This window comes from Protopterus annectens, chromosome 4.part0, assembly GCF_019279795.1.
Source record: "Protopterus annectens isolate FY-2018-M chromosome 4.part0, PAN1.0, whole genome shotgun sequence".
Taxonomy (NCBI): Eukaryota; Metazoa; Chordata; order Ceratodontiformes; family Protopteridae; genus Protopterus; species Protopterus annectens.
The window spans coordinates 9739482-9762486 of record NC_056733.1 but is presented as its reverse complement, the minus strand read 5'-3'; the positions used below and the strand labels follow the sequence as shown (position 1 = coordinate 9762486).

The 23005-nt window shown below is 38.2% G+C and overlaps 1 protein-coding gene across 1 annotated transcript in view; it reads right to left on the bottom strand.

The window, feature by feature from the left end:
• LOC122799161 (E3 ubiquitin-protein ligase RNF135-like) overlaps nucleotides 1-23005 on the bottom strand; it is a 159431-nt gene that overhangs the window by 92532 nt on the left and 43894 nt on the right. Inside the window, exon 3 of the mRNA XM_044068047.1 lies at nucleotides 21194-21424. Coding sequence (XP_043923982.1) covers nucleotides 21194-21424 — 231 coding nt within the window. The remainder of the gene's footprint in view (nucleotides 1-21193; nucleotides 21425-23005) is intronic.

The window sequence follows — 23005 nt, the reverse complement described above, 5'->3', positions numbered from 1 at the left end:
CCCTCCCTCCTGTCTACTTTTTCAAAAGGAGGACCACTGTCCTAATTTTCCAATCCAAGGGTATTGTTCCAGCTTTGCACACAACACTAAAAGGCCTGTTAGCTATGGCACCAATATAGTGTCAGCACTTTCAGGATTTCTAGTAGCACTTCAGCTACTCCCTCAGGCTCAACACAGTGGAACTGCTAAATGGTTGCAGTGAATTCATCTTCTGAAAAAGAACCAATTTCACCATCTGATTCTGGCATTGCCTCCTCAGAGGACAGAATGTTTACTGGATTTGTTGTTATTGTTTAGTCAAGCCTAACTCTTTGTGACCTCAACAACATTAGTACACTAGGCCTGTCCATACCTCTCAACCTCTTAGAGCAAGAAATATGGCCAAAGCCATAAATAAAAGTCGGGCAAAAGCCCAAAAACAGCAACAATTTTTAAATATTGCTCTTACAAACTTAGAAAGTTGACAGAATAACAAGTTTTGCACTATCATGAATTTTCTGAAGGGGATGAAATATGAAACTCAAATGTCTGTCAGTATTTTCTGTCTTCAATCTTTAATGATTTGCCATTAATTTGCCAGAAAAACAGACCAACAATATGAGCCAAAAATCTGGACATTCTGTGAAAATCTGTACAGTTGAGAGGTATAGGCCTGTATGTCAACAACTGCTTTTTGTGCTCTTGTAAATTCATATTCATTGTTTCAGTAGTGTCTATCCATCTTAACCTCTGCTACTCCCTTCTTATCATGTCGTTTCTTGCATCAGTGTCTTCTACTGTGACTCGTGCCTTCACATTATATGGCCAGAGTATACAAGTTTCAATTTTCTATTAGACCTTATAGTGGGTTCAGGCACCTAGGCAGTGAGACATTTCCCTGTGGTACATTTGACTGGGGACACATGGCTAAAGTGACAGTCAGCTGCAGAGAACTATGGCTGTTTGTAAATTCCTTGTGGGCAAAGAGAAGAATGTGTTGCCATGCCCACAACTTCAAGAACCAAAGTCACAGGGGGAAAACAATGTCCATGGTCCCCAAGGTAACACGAGACAGCAGGCAATATGGTAGGCATCAGCAGCAGGATGGCCAGAGGGCATGTCAGTGGCAGTACAAATGCAGTGCACAATGGGCAGTACCTTTATAAACGGTGTATGTGGGCCATTACCCCCCTTTACATTCTCTGGGGAACATTACCTAAAATGCATACTGGAGCATAAATGTGACGACAGCAGCCTGCAGGATTTCTTCCATGCTGTAGCACACTTCTACATGTTGTAGTTATATATGTATGTACTCTACACTGAGCACAACACTCATTACTTCTTCTGCCTCCATGCATTTGGTTATTAAAGCTGTGAACATGGCAGTATGTGCTTCTCTTTGCCCACAGTGAATTTGCAAACAGCCATATTTCTCTGCAGCTGACTGTCACTTCAGCCATGTGTCCCCAGTCAAATGTACCACAGGGAAATGTCTCACTGCCTAGGTGCCTGAACCCCAAAAAAATGGATAGACAGTTCTTTAGTATATTAGCGCTTTCGTCATGTTTAATAACTCAACTAATTAAAACAAGGCTAAGTTGGCCCCAAGTTTATACTTTTATATACATTTGTTTTATGGTATCTCATGTTTTCCTTGTCTTAAGTTCTTTTAGCATATACAGGTTCATCAAATGGTTCTGCTTCAAAGGATCAAATTTAATTTCCGAAATTTAAAAAAAATGCTGACTAAGTAAGTAAAATGAAAGTCAGAAATTTGACTGACATCTCCAAATGTATATCTTTCATTCTTTAGTAATTAGTAGTATTTGCAAAGTAAAATGATGCAAGTAGAGCCAAAACATTTCCCTGTATAGATAAACAAATGACTAGTTTCATTAAAAAGACTAGGGTCCAAATTCCAAAAGAATTGCTCGTGGTGTAACTTACTCCAGTATAAAGCCTAGCTATAAAGTATGCTTATACTAGAGTAATTCACTTACACCAAAAGTGAAGTCTTTTAGGACTCCCAAGATGGCTGTACACTGATCAACAGCGCAACTTTAGCTTTCCCAGTGAGAAAACAGACACTGAGAAACAACAGCCAGTGATAGTCAGCTTGAGTACAATTCAGTTACTAGCTGCTAAGTACACCGTCTGGATGCGATCAAAGAAGAAATTTAGAGAAACTAACAGAAAATCACTCAGGAAAGGTGACAAAGAAAACACTGTCTGGGAAGAATCCTGCAGTTTTTCAGCAGAAAGCAGTTTAAGCTTTAGCTTTGATACAACAGATGGCTTCTAGTAATTTATAGGAAAAAATAAGTCAAATGTGCTGAGAGTTTATTAAAATAAATGAAATATTGAAGGAGTATATCAACTCAAATAACAAAAGGTTGGAAAAAGTAGAAGCAGCTTTAAACAGCTATTCAAAGGAACTGATAAAACTGCAAAAATCAGACGTCGAAATGAAGAAAAAGCTGGCCGAGCATGAGACTGCTCAAGAAGAGCAGTTTTAAAAAAATGGTCAATTTAGAGGACAAAGCATGGAGAGAAAACTTGAAATTTTCTGCTGTACCAGAGAAACTGGAAGGAACAGACTGTATTAATTTTATGAAAGCACAAATAAGTAACTGGACTGGTACTCCACAAATACGGTTTGTTAATTGAAATTAATTAATTAGTTAATTGTCCCACTGTACTCATCCCTCATTAGACCCATTATACAGTACAACGCCCATTTGGTATGTACCTCACAAGACATCTGCAACAGCTGGAAAGGCCACAAAAATACCTCACTAAAAGAATCACAGGCCTAAAGCAGATGTCCTATGCTGACCTTCTAAAAAAACTCCAGGTATACTCGGTGGCATATCGTCTACTCAGAGGTAATCTCTGCTTAACATACAAGGCCATGTCAAACCCTGAGCTGTTGAACAGGCTCCACTTAAAGAAATCCCAATCCCTCAGAGCCATACGCTCCAGGGATCTAAACCTTGTCATCACAATGAACAAAACATGCTGGAGGAATAGGTTCCTGACCCAGAGACTCCCCATACTCTAGATTAGACTGCCCATACATGTCAAGCAGAGAGCCACCTTGGCACTCTTCAAAAAGAACCTTGATGATCGGATGAAAGATAGGAAATTCACCTCGGGGATCACGCCGGTCGCCCTGCTAGACAGGGGTCCAGGGAAGAAATATCCAGGGAATTGTTATGGCTAGGCTTGTATAGGCCCTAGGGCCGATAACCTAGTAACAACCTATGAACCTATGAAAGGGCACATTGTGTGCATGCTCCAAACCTGGCCATGAGTAAGCAGCCAAGACCTATATTAGTAAAGATACAATCATACCAACAGAAAGAGTTGATCCTGACAAAACTGTGGCAGAAAGGCAAAATATTAAAAATTGGAGATGGTAAAGTGCTTGTGGAAAATGATTATTAATAGTAAGGCAGAAGGGAAGCAAATTTATCCCAACAATCAGGGAATGTTGAGACAGGTATAAAATTCAAGTTGCTGCATCTAGCTGTCTTCAAAATATTTTTTTCTTGGAGGATCAAAGTAATTTTTTGATGCAGAACAGGCTAAGGGAAAAATAAACGTTTGTCCAACAAGGGGGTTAACCCTCAAACAAAAGGGGACTCTGCTTCTCATTCTTCTGATGGGAAGACTCATAGACAGACTGCTCCACTGAAACCTTTTCCAATGTTCTGAAGTAAAATGCTCAATAGACAGGAAAAAGTACAGGAGCTATCTGGAATAATTGGGAGTACCTGGGATTTGAACCAGCATCCATGGGTTGGCAGACGGAGGTGAACAAGAAGACCAACAAAACTGAAATTAGTAATTAAATGAGAGACTATAAAGAATAAATTAAATAGAGAATCAATTACATTTCTGAAATATGGCTTTACAAGAAAAAAAAAAAGAGTTTGAAAAAGACTGGATTTTTGTTGACACTGTTACACTTGTTGGGGACTGACAGGCCTATGCACCACTTCATGTCATTAATGTTGGAAAAGATACTGGAGGAAAAACAGACGGGACAAGGAAGAGAAAAAGTAACAAGTAAAACAATTTTGTTCTTAGTATCTGCATAAAACATTTTATGATATAAATTATGTCATGTCATGTAGTAAAATATTTTTAGTGATTGTTGTACATGCTTTTTTCATCTCTTTTTTTTAGTTTCAAGAAATATAAGCATTACAATGTAAACAAGAGAAAAAGCTGGACAAAGGCACATTTTAAGTCAACACGTTTTAATTCTGGGCTGTTGGAGGTGAGGATGGAGTCTAAAAGTGTGCTGATTATAATACAACTAGAAGTAAAATGTTTTCTTTTACTTTTGTATAGGTGAATTGATTAATGCCCTTGGCTTAATATAATGACATTTTTGTGAATGCAAGTGGGTTTTAAAAAATGAGAGACCACAATGTAATAAACAGTTTTCTTAAAGTAAATAAATGTTCAGTGCCAGTTGAGAAATCTAGATCTGAGGGCAGTTCTATATTTTAATCTTATGCTTCCATGGAAAGAAGTTGACTAAAGGTGAAGGCAATAAATCGAGAGGTCTGCACATAGTTTACTGAAAGAAACAAAATTAAAAAGGTGCAAGGGCAAGCAGTTCAGTAAAAAAACTGAAATTACTGGAAGTGAATAAGAGATAGCAGCTCTTCCGGTAACCAAATATTTTGGTAACTAAGTATTTTAACACATTTACTAGAACAGTGTATAATTTAGTTTTATTTAAATATAGTACATTTTTTCAGGGCGAAATGTTAATGATTTCTGAAAACATACAAGTTGTTTTTCACAGGTGGGAGGGGAATAAATATAAGACAAGAACACACAGCAATTAGTGCAAGTAGAATCATGGGCTGTAACATCCACCTTAGCATGAATAACCTTGATTTTAATTTAAGTTTTGTCCATGAGTACAGCTTTCGATTTGGGATAATTGTTCCTAGCAGGAAGGTTAAACTTTATTATTTGAAGATATACATAGTTTTGTGCATTTATTTTAAGTTAACAGGTTATTGGGGGGTGGTCTGGGGTATGTTTTTGAAGGGTTTCACTACAGCAAAAAGTCTTGCAAAATGTAACATAGGTTCAAATGAAGATTACAAAAAACAACTGTATAAAAGATCAACCTGCCAAACATTAGTGGGTGCATGCAACACAAAAGATGGAAATAGACATTTAAAAAAACTGGCAAGAGAATGATAACTGTTTATCATAATGGCTACACTAAGCATATTATTTTGGAACGTGAATGGCCTTACAGGTATAGACAAAGAGGAAAACAGATTGAATTACATTAAGAAATGCACAGTACAAATATAGCAATGCTAACGCAGACACACTTGGAAAGAAATGAGCATGTGAATTTGATAAAGAAAGGGTTTCAGGAGGAATATTCACCAGAGTATCAAAGACAAAGGAAAAGGGGAGTACTTATACTAATTGCTAAAGCAGCTGCAATTGTGATAGAGGAGGTGAAAAAAGATAGTGATGGTACAATTGTGGTAGTAAGGGGCTACTGGCAAGGGAGGATTATGCTGGCATGTACTTACATTCCATATAAAACTGCTATAATGGAGCTTAAGAAAATTTTGGAAGAAATAATCTGCTTTCAGAGGGGATTATTATTTATAGATGGGGACTGGAACTTGATTTGCAACAGTGAGACTGTATCTGGGGATCCAAGAAGGGAAAATGTCACAACAGAGGGTAGATGTCTGAAGAAATTTATGAAACTATTTGATATGGAAAATGTGAATTCAGTAGTAGGAACTCAGAGAGAATCTGCATACATTTCCCAAGTTACAATAACTGGGAAATACTAGGCAGAAATGATATTTCACAGGAGCATATGCTTTTAATTGAAACCTTCGGCACACATCCAATAACTATTTCAAATCATGTGCCAATAACAATTAAGATAAAAATGCAGAGCAATGGCGTACAAATGATCACAGGCACTTCCCCACCTACCCTTTAAAAATGGGAGGAATTTAAAGAAGGGGTAGTGGAATTATTCAACAGTTATTAGGGAAGACAGAAATTTCTTCACAAGCTAGTACGTGGGATAAAACAAAAATGGTGTTTAAAAATTGGGTAGAAATAAAAGAATAAAGATATGGTTAAGAAGCAACACAACAAAGTACACAAGCACGGACATAAAATAAATTAAACTTTATTACAGTAAGCGCTTTCGCACTGATGTATGGCACTTCATCAGACCATATTTAAAAACAATGAAACTGACACACACACACACATATATATATATATATATATATATATATATATATATATATACGCATATATACAATAAAATACATCTTTGAAACAGCCAATACAAGATCTACTGAAAACACAAAGTAGTCAGTCAAGTAAATACAATATTACTTCAACCCAGTATAACATGTCTCCAGAACAGCCAATGATGTATCACCATCGGACACAAAGCAACCAAACAGACAAAACAAGCTATTACTTCTTATCAGTACAATACATTACTAGAACACCCAATAACGCATCTGCAATATAGACATAGTGGCCAACCAGATAAACACTGTACCAATTCATCTTAATAAGTCCAGAGATTTCAGTATGGGTTTTAAAGGAACCTTACCACTTAACCTTGGTTCCTTGTCAGCTTGCAGTCTAATGATCCACCTAGTCTCATGTTTCTCAGTCACATTCCCGAAATCACCCAGCCTCTCACTCTCATGCAGCATTTCAATAGCCATAAACTTAAACATATGACTATTATCAGTCTCCAAGCAGTGTTTTGATAGGGCATTACTAATATCATCTATACAAATTTTATACACATGCTCTCTAATCCATTCCAATAACGATTGGTTAGTCTTTCCTACACAGAAACTAGTGCATGCAACACAGCATACTAAATAAACAAGCTATAATTCAAAGCGGAAAGGGATGAGGATAATGAAGTGGAGGGAAATTCAACAGATAAGGAGAGAGTGGGATTTTGGATGCATACCCTTAAGGAGAATATCATATTCTGTATGGCTGTTGTTATTGATAAGATAGCATAAAAGTATTCTAAGCACTAAGCCAAAATTAGAATGGAGAAAGGAGATTCTGCTGATAGGGATGACATCAATTAGGGCTACACAGAATAGGCAAGAGGGTGCTGGAAATTACTGGAGAAAATTAGCAAAAGAAACAAGGTACCAGGAACAAACAACTAGATAGAGAAAGGTGATAAGAGTGGGAAGAGACCAAGAAGACATTTTGATTGTAGGTTAGAGACTGCATTCCATATTAGGGATTGATATCAGGGTATAGGCAAACAGAAATTAAAAACCTGCTCTGGCAGAATTTCTATTGAATCTAGAACAGAGGTATGGCATATAAAAATACTGCACAGTAACTATAGGAATCAATCAGAAGAGCTTACAAAAAATTGGGGAGGGAGACTGGATATGTAATTCACAAGGAAACAATGGCAGGACATATGTATGGCTCCCAAACATGTAATCAAGTATAGAAGATTCAGGATTTTTGCTTGGAAGTGTTTGCATAGGTATTTTACACCCCAAACAGATTCTAAAGAATTTTCCCTCGGGTAGATTGCCAATGTTGGAGGTGTGAAGGTGGAGAAAGACATACATTTGAACATATGTTTTGGGAGTATAATGAGTTCCCAGACTTTAAAATTCCCTACAGGAGTACTCTGACAGAAATATTGGATGAGTAAATGGGTGTAACTAAGGAAATGATGAGGTCAGGACGTCTGGTATGGTGGAGTGATCATAAGCTGCTTTCTTTAGAGTGCTGGAGGGGAATTGCTACTTTAAATTTGAAAAATTGAAACACTCCTCTTTCAGCCTACCTTATTGAGATTAGGAAATTAAAATATAAAAGGTGGCATGAAAATCAGGCTGTAAGAGTGGAAAAAGACAAGAGTAAACAGTCGATCAAGAGACTGCAATATAGCAATGTTGGTGGCCCAATCATATGGCAGCAGGTATGGAACAACTTTCACGGATGGAAGCCTGGCACCAGAAGGCTGAGGAAAGCATGGATGGAAAAACTGATAAGATGTATGGAGAAGTACAAAAGATTACCAATACTTGAAAGAATTACTGAAGAGTGCAAGAAATTTTGGAAACCATCTCCCACCACTCCGATGATATAATGACACTACAGAGGGAGAACACAGAGTTTAAAACTAAATTACTGGAACAAGAGGACCATCAAGAGACTATGCAGTTTAAATGAACTGAACTGGAAAATGGAGACCACAGGAATAATCTCTGCTTCACTGCAATCCCTCCAAACCTTGAAGATGATGGCTGTAAGGGCTTATGGTAGAGTCCCTGTATATATGTACTGGGATTCCCTAGGAAGAGACTAAGGCAGACAGAACACACAATGTCTTTCAGCTAGAGGCTAGTATGAAAAGAGTTCCTTGACCACTGTTGGTGAAACTTCAAACACATGAACATAAACAGGGGATCTTATCCTTGCTATGGAAACACTAACATATGTTAAAAATGGAGGATGGCCAAGTGTTCGTGGGTAGTGACTACTCAGTTAGCACCAGGATGCAAAGAAATAAATTTCTGCCGGCAAGGAGGAAGTGTTGACAGCCAAAGCTTGCATGTAAATTGCTGTATCCTGCAATACTGAAAGTATTATTTCAGAATGGCATGAGAACATTCATGAAGGTGGATGATGTTATGTCCAGTTTCCAAAAAGAACTGGGAGGAAAGTCAAAATCTTCTGAAAGAATCAGAGCTAGACAGGCATGCAATGAGGAAAAGAGGAGAGTTCAGACCAACAGAGAATGCCAGTGAAGCCCTTTCTGGTATTTTGACAAATGATGAAGGAAAAGCAGGAGCAAAATCTAGGTCTACTCACAGATGATGAGAGAGGCAATCTGGAGAAGGGGAACAGCAGGAACCAGTCTGGGAAAGTTAGTGACTCAGCCTGTCTGGACTAGAAAGGTTGCACTTAAGAGTACTTTTTTTTCTTTTTTCAATTACAATACAAGATAAAACAAATGTTAGGGTTTATATTGCAGAGTAGGACTTAAGCAGGCTGATTTTCTTGTATGTCCATCTAATGCTCTTTATGGACCATTTTCTTTAAACTAAGGCTGAGGAAAGACTTTGTTTTAACCAAGCATTGGGAAACAAACAATGCTTTTTCTCACGTTTATTTACGTTTTAATGGAAGGAGGGAGAGTCTACTTGTACTGTTAATGTCAGAAAGTTTTTACTTTCGATCCTGGGGCATACAGACCAACATCAGTCCTAAACCAGGACTACAATGTATTATTTTAGCAGGTAGGCTAACTAAGATAAAGGATTATACATCTACACCAATGTTGCTTTGTTGGGGGGGGGGGCAGATGTTTGGTAGTGGATAGCTTGTCGGACAGTTTTAGGCTAGCTAGGGGTACAAGGCAGGGATGCCCACTGTCATCCCATTTGTTTTCTACATATTTGGAACCCTGGGCTATGCAAATAAGAAACTTGTCATTGTCAGGATATGAGTAGTACAGGAAGCAGGAGAAAATATCAATTTACAGATTTTATATATGTGACAAGTCCTGGTGGTGATGTCACACTGTTACTTGCCTTGCTGCAGAAACATGGAGAGTGAGTGGGTTATATGATGAATACAGCAAAAACAAAAGCAATTGCAGTGAATTACAAACCACAACAAACCCACATTTGAACTTGTACAAAAAAATGCCATGTCAGAAAGAAGTATTTGGGGAAAATGGTAGGGGCCAGCAGAAGAGATGTAAAAAATGGGAACGTATGGCAATGGACACTTGCAGCAAAATATAAGCAATTAAGATGTTTGGTACCTTTGGTACTTTATGTGTGCAATTCACACCCAAAGAAACCAGAAGACACCTGTGGGAAAGACTGAGAACGTTGATCAGAGAGTTTATACTAGGAAAGAAGAAGGCAAGAGTAAGCTGGGAGACTTTGACAATACCAGAAGAGATGGGAGAGTTGGGGGCCCCACACTTACAGAAATATTTTTGGTCTACAGAGTTAAGATTGCTATATTTACTATAGGATGACCAATATGAGTCAAGATAGGGACAAATGGTTAGGGAGCGGGAAAGATGGATTGATGGACATAATGAAGATGGATTTTGGGCTCTCACAAAGGAAGATAAGGACAGAATGATTGTGCGCTATGGAGCGGAGACATTTCAAACTTTGGCCAGGAGATTTTTAGATGAGAAGGTGGTGAAATAAATGGCACAGATAAGAATGCAGATCACACTAAAGCAAAATAGAAGGTGAGGGAGAGAAAGCAGGAGGTAGGATGCAAGAGCTCAATACAGAACCTATTAATTGGGACCAACTAATTTAGCCACAAGGGATTTTAACACGGAGGCAAGCACAGGAAAAATATGAATTACCTAAAAAGTTGTTTCTGCATTATACTGAATTGCTTAAAGAAGCTGAAAAGCTAAATGAAAAATGGGCACAACTGGAAAGGATACAAGACTCCACTTTGCTGATTTTAAATGCTAAAAAAGAAGAAGCGAAGAGCAAGAAGCTAATACCAAGGGCCTATAAAGGAAAGACTCCACCATTAATAAGTTAAGAGAATGCAGTAGCCAAGATGTAAAATAGGAGACCAGGAAGGAATTTTACCAGGGAGCAGTGTCAGGACATATGTTTATGAGTAGGAAAACTACCAAGGATAAGAAGTTTTGGATTTTTGCTTGGCATTGTTTGCACAAGTATTTCCAAACTCTGTACAGACTGCAAGCAATGTTACCGAATGTCTCCAACTTACATTGGAGATGAGACAATGGTAAGATACAGTGGATGCTAAAATACCAGGTTTTTGTGATATAAAAAAGAGACCACAATAAATCATTTGAAAACCTTTCCCACCTTTAATGTAATCTATAACCTCTACAATTCAATTGAAAAACAAGCAAATCTGTTAAGGGAAAAAAATATAAAAAAACATACAATAAGCTGGATGCATAAGTGTGGACACCCTTAAATTAATACTTTGTTGAAGCACCTTTTGATTTAATTACAGCATTCAGTCTTCTTGGGTAGGAGTCTATCAGCATGGCACATCTTGACTTGGCAATATTTGCCCACTCGTCCTTGCAAAAGCACTACAAATCTGTCAGCTTGCGAGGGCATCTCTTGAGCACAGCCCTCTTCAGGTCACCCCACAGATTTTCTATTGGATTTAGGTCTGGGCGCTGGCTGGGCTATTCTAAAACTTTAATTTTCTTCTGGTGAAGCCATTCTTTTGTTGATTTGGATGTATGTTTGGGGTCATTGTCGTGTTGAAAGGTGAAATTCCTCTTTATCTTTCAACAGACGCCTGAATGTTTTGGGCTAAAAGTGACTGGTATTTGGAACTGTTCATAATTCCCTCCACCTTGAGTAAAGCCCCTGTTCCAACTGAAGAAAAGCAACCCCAAAGCATGATACTGCCACCGCCATGCTTCATTGTGGTGATGGTGATCTTTTGGTGATGTGAAGTGTTGTTTTTGCGCCAAATGTACTTTTTGGAACTGTGGCCAAAACGTTCAACCTTGGTCTCATCAGACCATAACACATTTTCCCTAATGCTTTTGGGGGGCTTGATGTATTGTTTTGCAAATTTTAGCCGGGCATGGATTTTTTTTGTGTAAGAAAAGGCTTCCGTCTTGCAACCCTACCCCATAGTCCAAACATATGGAGAATATGGGAGATTGTTGTTACATGTAGTACACAATCAGTACTTGCCAGAAATTCCTGCAGCTCCTTCAGTGTTGCTGTAGGTCTCTTGGCAGCCTCCCTGACCAATTTCGTCTTGTCTTTTCATCAATTTTGGAGGGACGTCCAGTTCTTTGCACTGTCACTATTGTCCCATATTTTCTGCACTTTTTGATGACCGTCTTCACTGTGTTCTATGATATATCCAATGCTGTGGAAAGATTTTTTGTACAATTCTCCTGACTGATACCATTCAACAATGAGATTCCTTTGACGCTTTGGAAGCTCTCTGCGAACCATGGCTTTTGCTGTAGCAGGTAACTGAGTAAATGTCAGGAAAATCCTACTAGGACAGCTGAACTTTCTTTGGGGGTTAATCAGAGTTTCTTTAATTGATGGCAGGTGTGTACCCAAGAAGACTGAATGCTGTAATTAAATCAAAAGATGCTTCAACAAAGTATTAGTTTAAGGGTGTGCACACATATGCAACCAGCTTATTGTACATTTATTATTCTTTTATATTTTTTCCCCTAACAGATTTGTTTGTTTTTCCATTGAATTGTACAGGTTATAGGTCACATTAAAGGTGGGTAAAGTTTTGAAATGATTTATTGTGGTCTCATTTTTTATATCACAAAAACCTGGTATTTTAACAGGGGTGTGTAAACTTTTTATATCTGCTGTAGGTACGTGGCAATTTATCTTTTGGGAATGTTTGGAACGGTAAAACTTGAAAGTAGACTTGCAACACACATTAGGAATACTGACACAAGGAAGGTTGCAACTCACTAAAGACCCTTTTCTTTTAAACTGGGATCTGGAGATTAAACTACATATTCATTTAAAACCATTAACAAGACTTTAAATGATTGTGGGGAAAAAGTCACAACACAAAATGGAAAGCGAAAAGAAGGCCAAAATGGAAGGCAGTATTAGAAGAAATAATGAAAATTAAAAAGCTGGAATTACAGAATAGAAAGAGGAAAATAATTATATACAATGGAAATTGTAGGTATAGCAGAAAATACAGGGGACTGGACAGCTACAGAAGCAACATAAATATAAAGATTATAAAATATACAGGGCTAAGTAGTATTGTGCCTGATTTAGAACAGGACAGCAGAGAGGGAAAGCTACATTGTCTTTGTAAACATTTGTTGAATGAAGTGAAGGAATGGATTATAGGAGTAAAGGGATATGGTCAAATAAGACTTGAGTAGGTAAGTTTTTTCTGTTATGATTCCTCATTGTTTTCATTAATGATCTCTGTTACATGGATAAAATGAATTGTAAATACTGGTTTGTGAGTGAAGCTGAATGCAGCAAGTGAATAAGTGTTGTTAAAGACCGAGAATAATATAAGGCCTGGTAACTGGTATAATTGGAACCATGCGTGGGCAATGTACAAAATGTAAACTTTATAATAATGAAATAAACATTCTTAAAAATACTGGGGTCCAAAGATGGTTTCTTGAGGGCTTGTGAAACAACAGCCTCTTTCAGAAAAGTTAGAAATTCCTAGATACCAATATCTGACAAACAAGAGGAACAGCATGTCAGGTTTGGAACAACAAGCCTAGAGAGGCAAGGATCCAACATGCAAGTTATGATATGCAAGCTTAAAATTAAAGTTAAGAAGTCACTGAAATTCAGTAATTTGGAATGCCAAACACAAATGAAGAAGAAAAAAACTATACCAGAACCTAGTCCTCACAGCAGAGACTAGAGAAGTTGGATAGATAAAATTCAGAACTTAATAGTGACAACCTGGCCAGCAAAAACCTTTGAAGCCAATTCACCTAGAGAAGAAAAGATTTGCAGGTAGTGAAGCAGGCTGGGCTGCACAATCTATCCGCCACCTGAAACAGCATGGCAAATTAATTTGTCACTTCTGATGCTTCGTTGCGCAAATTAACAGCCTTCTTATGAGTGAATGTTGTCTGGCCTAAATTTCATCCAGACCAACTTTGTGACTTCAAAACCCAGATCCCTCATATGATGTTCCAAGCTTTGCCTTTCACACTGCAAAGATAAGGACTCGAGACTGAATCTTAGCTCACATTTCTTCAGTGGGACAGGCTGGACTAGTTTACAGCAAATCAGAGAGACCTATTACAGCCATCTCCATAGCATCCAGACCACCAGGATCAGCTTTGTGAAGGAAATGAAGAAGTGCAGAGAAATATAAATAAGAATTAACTTAAGAAATGTTATGACACTTCCTTAGTTCAAGATCAAGGAACTAAAATGGGGTAACACTACATCAGAGTAGGAGAGAAAGTGATCAGGCCACCAGGCTGGGTTTTCCTTCAAGTCAGATGTGGTCATGTTGAATAGAAAAACAAAGATGTCAAGCATCACATTCCTCAGACCCCAGTTCATCAAAAAAATCAGTTCTTGGAATGGTATTGCATTATATGGCTGCACAAACAGATCATTCTTGTGTGAGCTGTTTCTTCCCCCTTCCCTTAGTGACTCCCTCTCCCCCACACACAACTACCAAAAATACTTCAATAACCCAACACACTGATGATTCCACCTTAATTTGCTCAGCCCCTAACTTAACTGGACTCCAACTAATAACTCAAGAATCCTTCTCCTCAATAGAATTCTGTCTCAAACTCCCAGCTACTTCTGAATCCTAAAAAGCAAAACTAATGTTGCTCACACTTTAACATTACTCTGACAGCAAAAACTTCTTCACAATTACATTGACAAACAACACTAGAATTTAGTTAGTTACTCATACAAAACTTGTAGGAGTTATTATAGATGAAAAACTAAAATTTGATCTCCACCTTCAAACAGCAATTAAGACCCACCAAAAACTAGGCCTACTGCATAACTCTCAACCTCAGAGCAAGAAATCTGGAAAAGCCATAAATAAAAGTGGGATAAAGGCTCCAAAATATGGACAAAATTTAAATATTGCTCTTACAAACTTAGAAAGTTGACAGAATAACAGGTTTTGCATTAGCGTGAATTTTCTGAGGGGTATGCAGTCTTAAATTAAAATGTCTGCCATTATTTTCTAAGTTTTTTAATGACTTGCCATTAAGTTGTCAGAAAACCACAATTTTATGAAAAACAGACCAAAAACATGAGGCAAAAATCTGGACATTTTGTGAAAATCTGTACGGTTGAGAAGTATGTATGGAGCTTTACCTTTCCTTACCAGCAGTAGTATGAAAACTACAACCTCAACATACTGACTTCCTGCACTACTCTACACATCTCCAGTGTTCACAAACAATGCAAAACACCAATATTACAACAAAATCACAACATTTGCTGTCATCAAAACTCGTCACTGCACAGCCTTGAAACTTAACTGAGTAGCACTGCACAACCACTTTACCTGTTAAAAACCTAAAACCTGCCAATAACATACTGTACTTGCCCAGGAAATGCCTCTCTCTAAAAATCTTGTACACTATTACTGCCCAAACTGATTTCTGGGCTCCACAAACAAGTGCCTTGTGTCCGTTACTAAAACCAAAAATATTGCTGGTGATGCCTTTGCACTCTTACTCTGTTTCCAAAATTTGGAACTCAGTTCAAGTATCAGAAAACTAGCAAGCCTACATCTCTTTAAATTAAAACTGCAAGAATATCTCAAACACAGATGGCTCTACTCTTGTACATGTATTTTTTTTCTATTATCTGATATTGTCATATCAATTTTAACCTATGTCCTTACTGTTCTTTATTTATGCCTGGTTGTCCTTGTATTTGCCTCTCACTCTTTCTTCTAATTGTTCTCTGGTATTGGAGATTTCTTCCCCGGGCCTCTGCTACAATGGAGTTTATTTATTTATTTAATTTTATTTTACATTTGTTTACCAGGAGAGTCCGACTGGGCATAAAACCCTTTTTCAGTGAAGGCCTGGGGAGAAAAGCTCAATTGTTAGTAACTATTTTGTTAGTAGAAAGAAAATTGTATAATACAATAAAGAAAAAAATAGCAACAGGCATTTATAACAGTAAAAAGACTAGGACAGAATCTGATACGGAGTTACTGGTAGTCCAGAAAAACTCACAATCTGCAGATGAATAAATTGGTCAAATAGCGGAAATGAGGCCCTATGTTCTTTGTGGGAATGACTGAAAGTTGTGAAGAAGAAACAGCGAGGGGTCTGTTGCAAGACAAGCATGCTGAACCTCCAGGGAGAAAAGCAATCAGAAATGTCATCAGCATTGATGCCACAAGAAAAGAATACGAGAGAACTGCAATATTCAAGAACTGTAGAGAAAGGCACCTGTATATCTTAGACATATCTTGTGGCAGCAAGAACATTCCCAAAAGGGAGAACCGACATCCAGACAGTGCAGATCTAGAGGACCACTGAAGAAAACACAGAGTATGACAAAAGAACATGATGCAAAGAACTGAAACGTTGTCTTAGAAAGGAAAAAATATATATGCATGTGTATGTGTGTGAATGTGTTTGTAACCATGGATTGTGACGGAGACAAGCAGGAAAGAAGAGATTGGCCAGATGAACAAACTGGTTGGCCAACTTACACAATTAATTGAGCTTTTAACGCCACTCAGCCAATCAATGGTGGAATTGGCATCCACTATTCAAGAGGGGCGGAACCAGAGTGCAGTCGGCACCCACGGAGGTAAACGGAGGAACAAAACGAGTAGTGAGAGAGGACGTGAAAACCCTGAAGCCGTTTTCAGCGCAAACGGATGTGAAAATGATGAAGAACATAGTTTCAATAATACTCCAAGGGTTTGAGTTCTAGAGATGATGAAGCTTGCACCAGTAATGGTCAACAACAATATTCCATTCCATTGGGGCAAGGAAGAAGTAATTTAGGACATAACAACAACAATGGACATACTGATTTGAAGGAATGGTTGCAGGTTAGTTTCTCCTCCAATTTTAAAAATAGAACTGTGACATCTGGAGTTGAAACGGACAGTTATAAGAATCAATTATTAAAACTTCACAAACTACTGTTTAAATGCAAAACTCTAGACATAGAAAATAGCTATTTACAAGAATGCATTTCCCAGGGCATTGTGCCCAAAGGATTGAGAATTTGGAAATATCCAAATAATGTAATAACAGGAAGCATTTTTCATAATGAATTAATAGAGGTTTTTAATAGATGTGGGCTAGACATTTTAAAATGTATTATTGATGAAAATAATAGGGTGAAGAAAAACCTGTTAATTGAAATTGAGAGTGTGAATAATTCCATTAAAAATGACTTGATGTTCTCCATACCTGCTGAAAAAGAAAAATATTACAATATTCAAGGGGAGGTTGATGGAGAATGTAATGAACTTATTAACAGAAAGATAAGGAAGTTGGAACGTGATATTATTGAGTATAAAATAACAACAGTTACCCAAAACCAAAAGCAGGTACTAGGTTTTGGGAAAATAGTAATAAGGGGGAATGGAGAGACATTAACAAAGAAGAACAAGTTAGAATAGGGGAACAAGTTTCAGAGTTAGATGACTTTAACCAATTCCCACAAATAAGAAGATCAGAAAAGATTAAAAATAAGATGAAACACCAGCAGCAGTACACTTCAAATTTTCGAGGGGGGGGGGGCAATAAGTTGGAGGGAGAGGTACTAAATACTGATGGTGCTCCCCACCCCGACTTAGGAGAAAATACTGTACAAAATACTGACATTATACAAGACCCAAACTATTCACACAGATATATTTATGAAAATTTCAGCATTTATAACTATAGTCCAATTGTTATGTGTGCAATAAACCGTTTTTAACAATCGTTCCTTGGGCTTTATTGTTTCATCAACTGCCTTGGGCTGTTGGAGTTCTATGTGTGTGAATGCATATAAAAGATTAACAAATATATATGATTATTAATGTATGTATATATATATATATATATATATATATATATATATATATATATATACACACAAACACACACACACACACACACACACGCGCACACACACGCACACACTTTAAATGTTAGTAAGCTAATTGCAGCTCACGCAGAACATTTTCCTTCTAAGGAGTTAACTCTGCTTACACTTCTCATGGAGGTTGTTAACTCACATCTACAGTGTTTCGGTGTTTATTCATCATTCTGCCACCCCAAAAACATTGGAGCTTTCCACAGACACTCTGCACATTAATAATTTCAGTCATCTGATTGCTGTATATCCTTAACGCACATATGTATGAATGTCTGTCTGTACACTCCTCGTTCCCACATACAGACATATATAACTGTGTGTGTATGCAGATATATATGGGACTCTGGGATTTGGTTGAAACACTAGGTGGTCAGCATCCGTTTAATTGACCACAGTTGGTCAACTTATGCAGATGGTCAACAGGTGTGCTAGAGCAAAAATCCTCGGGTAGGTGAATAGTCCCTTTTCCTGGGGATAGTGTGATCTAAGAATTAGTATACATAATTATCAAGGGGTGTGGGGAGTGCAGTGGGCTTGTACCACCCTTCAAAAATGACATTCTTTGCCTGTTGTTGTTTGCTTGTCAACATATGCATTGTCATCCTTTTGTGGTCACTATGCCTGCCATCTATGTTGTTGATTTGTCAACTAAATTAAGTAATTCTACGCGTACATACGTACATGCATACATATAGAGAGAGTCCTGCACTCTACTGAGTCACTGTCACTGGCTGGTTTACAGACAGGACCCAAGAAGTCAGGATCAGTGAAACCACCATAACCAAAAGACCGGTCACCAGCAGAGTACTCCAGGACTCTGTGCTGGACCTGCTCCTATTTGGCATCAACTTCTTGGAAGTCATGGCTTCCGTCTCATTAGGTTTGGAGATGACTGTAAATTGGGAGCTATTATAGATTCCCCACAAGATGCCAACATCTTGCAAGAAGAATTAATACAGACAAATAACTAGTACCAAAGCCATGGCCTAAAACTCAATGCCAAAAAATGCATTATAATGCCCTTTGGGAAACTGTCATCCCAAGTTAATTACTCCATCAATAAAACATCCTAAGAGTCAACCCAATAGTAAGGGATTTGTGAACATATGTAGGCAGCAATCTGGCCTCTGACCAACATGCAGTTAAGATAGTAAGAAAATAATTTTATGTCGCCTAGCTTACAGGTAAGAGTATGCATCCAGGTCCAAGGAAGTTATAGTAACCACTCTACTCTGCCCTTAACAGACCTATCATTAAATACAATGCTCCTTTAGCATGTGTCTAACCAGACACTTGCAACAGTTGTGATGCCCACAACTGTTTCTCACTAGGAAAATTCAGGGCATGAATACCCTGTCCTACACAGCGTGCATAAAGGCTCTTTCACTGTATTCACTCTCCAACAGATTGCTGACAGGGAATCTTTGCCTGGGTTACAGGGCTTCCTCAGACCCAGCCCTGATGGATCTGTTGCACATGTGCAAAACTAACAGCACCAGAAACACTAGATCCAGTAATCTAAACTTCACTTGTGATACACAGAACATGCTGGAGAGACAGAAATGTGTCCCATATGATCCCTGTACCATGAAATGAGCTCCTCATCAATGTAAAACAGAGATCATCTCTGACTCTATTCAAACAAAACCTTGACAACGGGATGAGGAATCATAAATTTACCTGCAGTCTGGCCTCCATGCCGCTTATGGTCAGAGGCTGTCAAAGAAAAGTATTATCCTAACTACCACCACCCCGTCAAAAATTCTTAGTTATCTGCCTACTAACATGCGCCCCTGATAAATGCCCATGACACTCGGGACCCAAATGGTTTGGTGTTGGTGGATAGACTTTTAAGGAGCCTAGTGGTCATTAGCTTTAGTAACAGCTAACAACGTATGAACCTATATATATATATATATATATATATATATATATATATATATATATATGTGTGTGTGTGTGTGAGTGTGTGTGTGTGTGCGCGCGCGTGCATGTGTGTATATATGTATAGAGTCATACCTTGTTCGATAAATCAACATGGTCAGTAATGCAGATATTGACACATTACCATGCATATGCCGAGAAAGAACCTTGGCGCATGCAAATGTCAAATAAAAAAATAACATCATTTTTTGGAGGGAGAGGCAAGCCCCCCCTCATGTGTTGTGGGGTGGCTGTGTCCCCAGACCCCCACTAATTATATATACTAAACACCCAGATCGCACGATTCCCAGGGAAAGAGAATACTCCTCTATGATTTTCGATCTTACACAGTTGTTGACCATCTGCATTTGTCGATCAAATGTGGTTGATTAAACAAATGTTGACCACCTAGCATTTTGACCCAAAGTCTGACTCCTACCCACACACACATATATATATATATATATATATATATATATATACATACATATATATATATATATATATATATATATATAAAAAGGAGTCATGTTATTTTATTGAGTGCTCATTTCATCTAACTCTCTTTACTGAAAACTCATTTCACTGAATCACAATTCCTAAAAACTGTAGAAGTCTATGTACAGTGTGTGATGTCATCATTTGTGATGATAGGAGTTGCTAGAGAAATGCATTTACAACAGTATGTGTAGATTAGTAACGGCCATCATTATGTTGCACCCCCAGATCTGTAACAGTTTGTGTTTGTGCACCAGCACTGATTTGCTGTGTGTGCTATTTTTTCTTTTCTCTGTGGTTGTGCGACCATGGAATTGGGTGTGGGGGTGCAAGGGTCTTGCCTCCTGCAAAAAACATTTTTAAGGCATTTTTGTTGTGTACAGTGCTTCTATGAATTGTGATTTTATTACTACATAGTTTGTTTTTTCAAGCAAATGCTGTTTCACTGACCTCATGGACTGCTTCTTTGTTCAGAAGTGAAATGTAAATTCACAAAAAAAGTTGAGTATTTTATAAGGAAAGAGCTCCTTTCCCTATGCAGATGTAAACACACTGCACCCCCACTATATTACAGACAACCATATTATAGGGAACACAGCAACTCCCCTAAAGTGACAACACTGGAGAACCTTGATTTTACAGATGAGGCTTGAGACTGAGCACAGTAAACTGCAGAACTACCACATACATACACATACCCAAGTGTGATGAGACAAACTAGAAACAGGAAAAGCACAGAGAGAGAACAGGTGCCATTTTGGATAAGGATGAGTTGAAAAGTCGGCAATAATTGACAGTACGTATACAGAACACACCACAGCTAATCCTCTGCCCATCTTTTGTTACTGCCATGATTTTACTGCATCACTCTGCACCCTTACTGACATAATTAACATTACATATTGCTACCGAGAGAGGCTTGTGAGTGCTCTTCTCAAACAGAAGACCCTAGTCTTATTTTAGGTGCAATCAAATAGCGGTTTCTAAAAATGTGGGGAAAATAAAACAATAACACAATGCAAGAATATAAAATGATAATGTTTGCCAAGCTTTCACTGTCTCAGTTCTGTGCATCATTATTTGGCAACATCAAATACAGGCTGGAGAAGTGAAATATATTCTCTATTTACCTGTGAAAGATCCCAGGTGTTATTTTTCATTTTTTCTTCGAGCTTAGCTCGGACATTCTTTAACCTCTCTATCAACATGGTTGTCTGGGTTATGTTGCTCTGCAGTCTGCAGTAAAGTACTTTATCTTCTGCATCAATACTTTTCAACACAGCTTTCTCTTGTTCCTCAATACACTGCTTCAGTACGGCAAATTCATCTATAAGTGATGCTTTCACACTTGACACAGATTCCTAAAAACAAAGCAGTTTTCTTGGTTAACTGAGAAAAATTATATCAGCTTACAGATGTGTATTAATGTCTGAATGTGGGCCTAATCCCATTACGCTAAAAGAAGTACAAAATGAAACAACAGCATGTAGAGTACAGCCCTACCCTTCAGTAAAACAAGTTACAGCTATACAATGAGTGCAGACATGTTTGCCTCCACTGTTAATATGCCCGACCGCCATTAATAACTTGAGCCTGACACTACTTATGGAACACACTTTCCCCATGATCACCCTACAGACACACCTTGGATGGATGCTGTCTTTACTACACTGGACAAAAAATAAAGGAGCAACCAGGAAGAAATGTGCTGAGTTAAGTGGCTACCCTGATCCCAATCAAGCCCCTGGGATGGGTTTTGCCAATATGTCACACAAAAATGAAAGTGCAGTTACGGACCCTGGAACTTGAGTCGATAACTTACTATGTTTTCATCATGTAACAATGCATACTCAGTAAATCCTTACACTCAGCACAACTAATCACCAAGGGAATTCCAATCATTCTGTTACAGTCAGGACTGATTAGGCCAGTCACAGAGTACAATGCTCCCTTTGGGATGTACCTCACTAGATATATCAACAGCTAGAAAATCCACAGAGGTTCCTAACTGAGTAGATCACAAGCCTTAAGACCATGAACTACCAGAACAGGCTAGAAGCACTGTCCCTTTATCAGTATTTTACAGATGTTTGAGGGGAGACCTACATCTACCATGCCATTGGAGACCTGGGATGTCCTCTTGTTATCTTAGCAAATCTAATATTTTCACTAACACTTGAAACATGGACCCAAATCTTCAGCAATAGACAAAATAGTGTGGAGAGCCAGGTTTATCACACAGTGCATTTTCCACCTCTGGAACAGAATTACCATGCAGGTTAGACAATGCATTTCACTAGTATCCTTCAAACAGAACTTGGATGCCTGGATGGGTCCCCACAAATTTACATCAGGATTGACTGGACTAGCCCTCCTTCAGAAAAGGGGTACTGCCTAAGGGTTGGTACTGGCAAGATGTATATATAAACTATATATAAACCAAATCTATGAATAATGACATTTAAATGAAGGGAATAACAGAAAATGCTGCAGTAAAAAGAAACAGGACACAGCTATGTGTATCTCTCTGTGCACCTTTATACAGAGAAGAATGTACACCGAAAACTTTTGTGTTGCATCTCATACATGTGTTCACAGGTGTAGCAAGAATACTCAGAAGTATTTGCTTGCATTAGTTGGCACCACTGCCGAATGGGCAATATAGCCCCACAGGCCTAGGACAAACAAGTGCCACAGAGACAGGCTGACTTGTATCCTCATGGAGAAGGAGATCAAAGCTCCTTAAAGAGAGGATCAGGATACTGTTAGCAGTTTGGTCAGTGGAATTCACTCACATGATAAATCAGTGGTGGCTGTGATCTTACTATACCCATGGATACCACTGTGAGTGTAGGTCTTATCTTAGCTACAAGCACATTTCAGCAACCTACCGTGGACACGTCTGGGTTCCTCACAGGCATCTGCCTCATGAATAAGAAGCA